The 7,483-nt window shown below is 44.7% G+C and overlaps 1 protein-coding gene across 1 annotated transcript; it reads right to left on the reverse strand.

Moving 5' to 3' along the window:
• Positions 1 to 1,937: 1,937 nt before the first annotated feature.
• CXCR5 (C-X-C motif chemokine receptor 5) lies at positions 1,938 to 6,898 on the reverse strand. Its single transcript, XM_075279125.1, has 5 exons — positions 6,776 to 6,898; positions 6,463 to 6,556; positions 3,576 to 3,588; positions 3,118 to 3,244; positions 1,938 to 3,005 (listed from the first exon to the last, which is right to left on the reverse strand). Exons 1-5 carry the CDS (start codon positions 6,896 to 6,898, stop codon positions 1,938 to 1,940), a joined length of 1,425 nt encoding a protein of 474 aa, XP_075135226.1.
• Positions 6,899 to 7,483: the final 585 nt, after the last annotated feature.

Here is a 7,483-nt window from a genome sequence, read left to right on the forward strand (position 1 = left end):
ACACTCATAGGAATGAATGGACGTAGCCGGCACGCAGGGGGTTAAGCAGCCGGCGGCCGGCAAAGTCGGTGTCCCGGCCGCTTCCATTCATTCCTATGGGAGCGTGATATTCGAAACGGCCGTTTTGAATAGTACTCGCTCATCTATAATATTAATACTTTGTCACTATTGGGTTAAAATACAATAATATAAGACATGGTAAAATATGGAGATACAGTAACTACTGACACACCAAAGGCAAAAACTCTATTACTGAGCTATATACTGTATATTGTTACCGTCTAGTAACATGAGATACTATACATGTAGATTGCAGATACATGTCTGTATACTAAGCAATGTAGAAGCTGTGAACACTCAAGAGTCGGTTGTAGCATCCAAACCTACGTTGGAGGGTGAGGGGAGAGGACATGACAGGCTGCCAGGAACATGAGTAATTCGGGTAGTACCACAATACATGCTTTGAAGAGCGAGGTGAAAGTATCTAGCAGGCTGCCAGGAACATGAGTAATTCAGGTCTGCTCAGGGCTGGGTTCACACATTGCAGTCATGAGTAGCAGATATTACTGGCTATTTCATTCACATGGAGGAATTTGGTGCGGAATTTCAGCGCTGCAAAAAAAACCTCCCATTGACTTCAATGGGTTCCTTGTTCTGCTAGCATTGAAGTCAATGGGAGGCTTTTTTCTCAGCGCTGAAATTCTGCACCATTCTCCGCAAGGGAGCCCAGGAGAGGTAAGGGATGGTGAGTATCATTGCTTATTATGTTTCCATATCTCCCCTGAGCCTTCACGTCTACTCTGAGTGTAAAGAAACCCCAGAATATAATAATAGAACTTCAGTGTGGACTGAACAATCCAAAACTAAACAGGTGGCGAAATTGCCAAATGTTCGCAAGATGAATCTCATAGGGTTACCCTTCTCTACTCCCAACACGTGACTTCGCTCATAGCAAACATGTTCTGTAAAAAGAGAATTATCCATAAAAACACTAGAAAACACTCAAGTCATTAGCATAGCATTTATTAAGGCAATATACATGTCAGCAGTGTTATATACAACCGTTACAATGTTACACACACGTATAGACACTGTGCGCCGCTACCTGGCGCCTTGCTATGGCTTTGTATTTCCTAGACGCAGTGCCACAATTTTCACTATTAGATTGAAAGAACGGACTCGTCGATTTCTATAGGTCCCTTATAGGGTTCTATAGGGCAAGACCTCGTATGGAGCGGTACTATGATTATATGCATGTAATATGATTGCTTATCTATATACTGAAACAATATCGTCACTATATCTGTAAAATGTAATACAGGAATGGAGGATTGAACTAGACAGAGATGTGCAAAAAATTTAGGCAGGCTTGAAAAAAAAATACTGCAAAATATGAATGGTTTCAGAAACAAAGGGGTTAACAGTTTAATTTTTTTAAGCTATTAATAAAATTAAGAGAATGAAGAAAAGAGAAATCTAAATCCCATCAATATTTGGTGTGACCTGGAAGCGATGATATGGTTTCTACAGATATAGTCCTGATCTCATTATTATCCAGTCTGTCTGAGATGACATGAAGAGACAGATGAATTCATCCTTCAGTAGGAGTCGCTCCAAAGATTCCAGCACAGTTGGAAGTTTTTCTCTTAACCCCGCCATTCCTGAGCTATAAGAGTTGTTAGTTTCAGTACAACTAGGCTCTTTATTGTCAAGTGGGCGGTCCTGGGCTGGGGCAGAAAGACAAGGGCCACCCACCTGATACCAGAGAGCATAACTTGAATGAAAATAACCACACAGATTGCTCAGGAATGGCGGGGGCTAGAGAAAAAAAATTCTACGGAACCAGTGAAGTGGCGCATAAAGGATGTAAAGAGTTGGAGTTGGTGGAAGGGGTGAAAGGTCCTCTCTAAGCCACACTCTTTCATCATGTAATGTCTTTAGATGCTGGAGATGACTGTCCGACTCTCAGAGTCGATGCTGCTGCTCTTCCTGCTGACTGTTGCGACCCTGTCAAACATCTGTAACTTGTTGCACCCCATGTGTTTTAAGACTTTCAGAGCGTCATTTCTAAACTTCGCCCCCACAAACGCGTAGAGCAAGGGATTGAGACAACAGTGCATGTATCCGATCACTTCCGTAACGGTTATCGCCATTTCCACGTTATTATAAATCGCACAACTTTCTATCCATTCGTTTTGCTCCAGAGTATCTAGAAATACCGCCACGTTGTACGGCGTCCAGCACAGGAAGAAGACAACGGTGATCACAACAGCAACTCTGACCGCTTTTTTCTTCTCTCGCCTTGGGGACCTGCATAGGTTGACTATTATATGGGTATAGCATACCGTCATGACGATCATGGGAAGGAGAAACCCCACAATGTGATTCACAAATCTCCCGGCTTGCCACCAATGGTTAGTGGCAAAATGGCTTTGGTTGTACGTGCACCACGTGTTATTGTCTACTCGCTGGACTCCTAAAAGAAATATATTGGGCATCGAAAGCAAAAAGCAAATGATCCATACAATACAGCAGGAGTAGTGGACGGTCACAAGGCTTCGCTTCTTGAAGGTGTGAATAGCGTAGATTATAGACAGAAAGCGATCAATACTGATACACCCCAGGAGGAGGCTACTGCAGTAGAAATTTAGACGGCTGATGACTCCGACGGCCTTACAGAGAAAATCTCCAAATTCCCACCCAACAATAGCCTCTGCAATAGAAAAGGGGAAAGTAAAGAGCATCAGCAAGTCAGCGATGGCCAAGTGCAAGAGGAAGTTGTCCGTGCTGGATCGGGAGCGACGGTTCCTTGTCAGAATGAAGAGGACAAGGCTGTTGCCCAGTGCTCCAACCACAAAAACAAGGCTGTAGAGTACTGGGATGATAACAGAATAAACTTTGTTGTAACTCTCAGGTTCTTGTGATTGATCATCCTCGGGACTGCATACAAATCCACCATCGCGTAAAATTTCGCCTAAAGTAGGTGAGGGGTCAGTAAAGTCCACCTAGACAAAGAAAGAGAAACATAAGTATGGATCACATACAAAAGATGCATTCAGTAGACAACCATGTTTATTAACTAATAGCAATTATTCCTACAACCCCACGCGACCATACACGTGCACTTGGTTCTTCCAAGAATGCTTGTGCCTTGAAAGACGTCTCCGTTAAGTCCATCAGACTGGAAGTGTTTTGCTTGTTAAATAAAGGCACACCACGTCTGGTTACTGACAAATCTGTTCTTCTAAAGATAAAAACACTTGAGCGGGTTATACATATGGGATAGTTGTCAAATAATGCTGGCTCAGCTGACAGCAGTCTTCCCCGATCTTCCCAAACACATGCATGCTCAGCTTATGTATGGGATAGGAGAGGAGAAAGCTGTATGGCAATGAACATAACAAATGGGCAGCTGCAATCCATCTGCTCCAGTCATATCTCCCCTGATATCTGCCATAGGGGAGAGTCAGGACTCCATTCACATTGGATGGTTTGTTGAGTTTGGACAACATATATCTAATATATATATATATATATATATATATATATATGAGCTGCTTTAGGGTGAACTGTACCTCCTGGAAAGACCTGGGCATATATCAATCCATGGTTAGACAAATAAGGAATATTTAAAACTGGTGTTACCCTTCCTATGAGATGACTCCAAGAGCATGGGCAATCCAAGAACAATGGGCCTTCTGAAGCCTCTACATGAGTCTTAGGTGTCCACTACTGGACAAAATGGACAATGCAAAAGAAGCCATTGCAGTCCAAAACAACTTCTGGCTTGTCTCAAGTTTGGCCAAGACCACTTAGATATTCCACAATGCTTCAGGGAACATGTTCTATGGACTGATGAGACAAAGGTAAAATCTAGTGGAGGGGTAATCTGTAGGTTTATACATTCAAGTATCTTCTACATCTAGAAGAAAGAAGCCTTCACCATCATGATAGATGAGGATTCCTTACTGTAAGATCACCGAGACTCTAGACGACTCAGTTGTATCTTGTTTTGTAAATGTATTCATCGACCGCAAGTTGTAGAGTTTGCAAATTACCAAACTTATCTCCACCAACGGAAAGCTGTAGAGATATCAACAACAACTTGTGTCAGTGTTACAAGACTACACCTCCTTACATGTCCGACAGTCAGCTCTAGAGTTCCTCCTACACCTTTATATGGTGCTGTATAACATGTAATATGTAGGACTGATATCCATTCTCTTGATGAGTGAAGACAATAAATCGTAGATTCTAGAGATGAGCGAACACTAAAATGTTCGAGGTTCGAAATTCGATTCGAACAGCCGCTCACTGTTCGAGTGTTCGAACGGGTTTCGAACCCCATTATAGTCTATGGGGAACATATACTCGTTAAGGGGGAAACCCAAATCCGTGTCTGGAGGGTCACCAAGTCCACTATGACACCCCAGGAAATGATGCCAACACCCCTGGAATGACACTGGGACAGCAGGGGAAGCATGTCTGGGGGCATATAAGTTACTTTATTTCATGGAAATCCCTGTCAGCTTGCGATTTTCGCAAGCTAACTTTTCCCCATAGGAATGCATTGGCCAGCGCTGATTGGCAAGAGTACGGAATTCGACCAATCAGCGCTGGCTCTGCTGGAGGAGGTGGAGTCTAAGATCGCTCCACACCAGTCTCCATTCAGGTCCGACCTTAGACTCCGCCTCCTCCGGCAGAGCCAGCGCTGATTGGCCGAAGGCTGGCCAATGCATTCCTATGGGAATGCAGAGACTTAGCAGTGCTGAGCCAGTTCTGCTCAACTACACCGTGTGCCGGTCAGCCCATCTGATATAGCAAAGCCGAGTGTGCATAAGCGTTCTAGTGCACCCTAGGTCTTTATTCACATCGATACAGGGCAGAACTTCTCTTCTTAAGGACTGAAAAAAGCAGCGGGAGTATCACACTGTGTAAATTTATTGGGTGTGTCCCACCTATTTATATAGACAACACCCCCCAACCTGTGAGAATTGTAGGTATCAGGGCCGGCATCAGCACATGGCATAGTCGGGCAAGTGCCGGGGCCCACAGAGCTTCTGGGGGCTCCCCGGCACTTGCCCGCACCAGCACTTGCCTGCCCCAGCACAGAACGCATGTCCTCCGGATGCAGATCTGAGTTGAATACATACGCGACTAAAGCAGGGAGCTGTCTCTGCTCAGCTCCTTGCTTTGTCACGCCGCTCCGACTAGTGGCTGTGTAAGCGCGATGTGATGACGTCACATCGCGCCTACAACTCTGTTAGTGACACTGCGGAGAAAGCGGCGGGGGAGCGTTGGAAGGTGAATATACGTGTTTTTTTTGTGTTAAACATTGAGGGGAACATAATGAAGGGGGCCCATGAAACTGGGGGCAGATGAAGGGGGGAGAATGGTATGAAACTGACAGCAGAGATGGGGGGACATGATTTTGGGGGAAGAGATGGGGGGACATGAATCTGGGGCAGAGAAAGGTCTTCTTTAAAGGGGATGTCTCACTAAAGCTGGCCATGCACATTATATATATCAGCTGAACCTGCTGATTGGGTTCAGCCAGCCATGTAATATATATGGGAGCCTCCTGTATGATTCCAGGAAAGGTAAGACTCAGGCTGTTGGACTTCAGTTACCCAATCCTTTTGTTCCCAGGTAGAACACAGCCCTATTCCCTCTCCCAGTTGGGGGACTCAGGTCGGGTGGTTGTTTGCCAAACATGCATTTGGCAGATAGTTATCTTAGGTATAGCTAGACAGCCCCTATCGATATGCTGCAATATAATACAAGGGACTGTCAGCATCCTGCCAAAATTAGAATATTCAGCTCTAATAACCTTGAAATCACTTTTTTTTGTTACTAATGACTGGAAACTTTTGCCCATGAATTAACATGGCAGAATGTTTGACAGCTGCATACTATTGTACGAGCCTGTTTAGTGTGGGTGGGAAGCTTGTAGGGGTTTTCTCAGCTGCAGACAGAAAAAGAGTCGACTACATAAAATTGTTTGGGTGTACATGATTCAGTTGCTGAGTAGTATCCAGACTTAGCTGTGACTTCCTGCTGCGGGAAAGGCAGACAGAGCTGCTTATTCATGGTCTGGACCTATTCACCGAATTGCTTCCAAAACAAGTACAGTAAGAGAATTCAGAGTACTGTCAGCTTTGCTTGTATGAACCGCAGTGCTGGCGATATCGGTACTACTAGTTTCGGCACCCGTATCCCTCCACTGTCAGAAGGGCAGACCTTACTACTTAGGATCATCGTTGGACTTTGAGGAACGCTTCCTGACAGTACAAGGCTATGGAAGAGTGGGGTCCAGGGGGGTTCCTCTCTGCTTTCTAGTGTAGACAATCTTAAAGAGGACCTTTCACCCCCTCCAGCAACTCCAACTCTTTACACCCTGCAATAAGTGGCGCTCTACTGATCCCAATGCAGTTGGAATTTTTTCTCTAGCCCTCACCATACCTGAGTAACTGCTTCTTTTATCTTCACCGCAATTATAATCTCCACTGTCAGGTGGGCGGTCCTTGGATGGAGCACACACATAGGGACTTCCCACCTGACAGCAGAAAACATAATTGTGCTCAAACTTACGGAAATGATTGCTCGCGAAGGGTAAGGGCTAGAGAAAAAATTCCAACTGCACCAGAATCAGTAGAGCACCACCTATTGCAGGATGCAAGAGTTGAAGATGCTGAAGGTGGTGAAAATTCTTCTTTAATGAACAACCAACACATGATTGGTCGCTATGGGGTACAGCATGGTATATAGATAGTACCATCCTAATATTTGGCACATCTGTTGCAACATAGTCATTTACAATTTGCAAAACATTCAGATTAAGATCTAGTTTCATATGAAGAAGCCTGATAAATAATACGTCCAGGATCGTCAGAGTCATCATTCTTCTAATGTGTCTCTTCTGTTTGTGAAGTATAGTTTATAGCCACTCATCTGTTTATTACAGCTGCACGGTACTTCTCTGTACGCCTACAGCTTCACACATGGCTAAATGTTTACTGAAAATGAAAGTCCACATTTTCCGCATCAGTAGGCTACCTGTTACTGCATTACTACTACTTATATTGTGTATAGATAGCCTTCTTATCTCCACAAGTTATATACTGGTGTAAGGGATGTATACATTATACCGCCCCATAGCAGAACTCACAATGGACCCTGCACCCACTGCACTAGTTTTGTTTATTATTTTCAGGGGTCTTATATGGTCACTAATATATGGGGGCAGAGATGGGGGGGACATGAAACTGGGGGCAGAGATGGGGGACATGAAACTGGGGGAAGAGATGGGAGACATGAAACTGTGGGCAGAGATGGGGACATGAATCTGGGGACAGAGATGGGGGGACATGAATCTGGGGGCAGAGATGGAGGGGACATGAATCTGGGACAGAGATGGAGGGGACATGAATCTGGGGGCAGAGATGGGGGGACATGATTCTGGGGACAGAGATGGGGGGACATG

This window comes from Leptodactylus fuscus, chromosome 6, assembly GCF_031893055.1.
Source record: "Leptodactylus fuscus isolate aLepFus1 chromosome 6, aLepFus1.hap2, whole genome shotgun sequence".
In the NCBI taxonomy this organism is placed as follows: Eukaryota; Metazoa; Chordata; class Amphibia; order Anura; family Leptodactylidae; genus Leptodactylus; species Leptodactylus fuscus.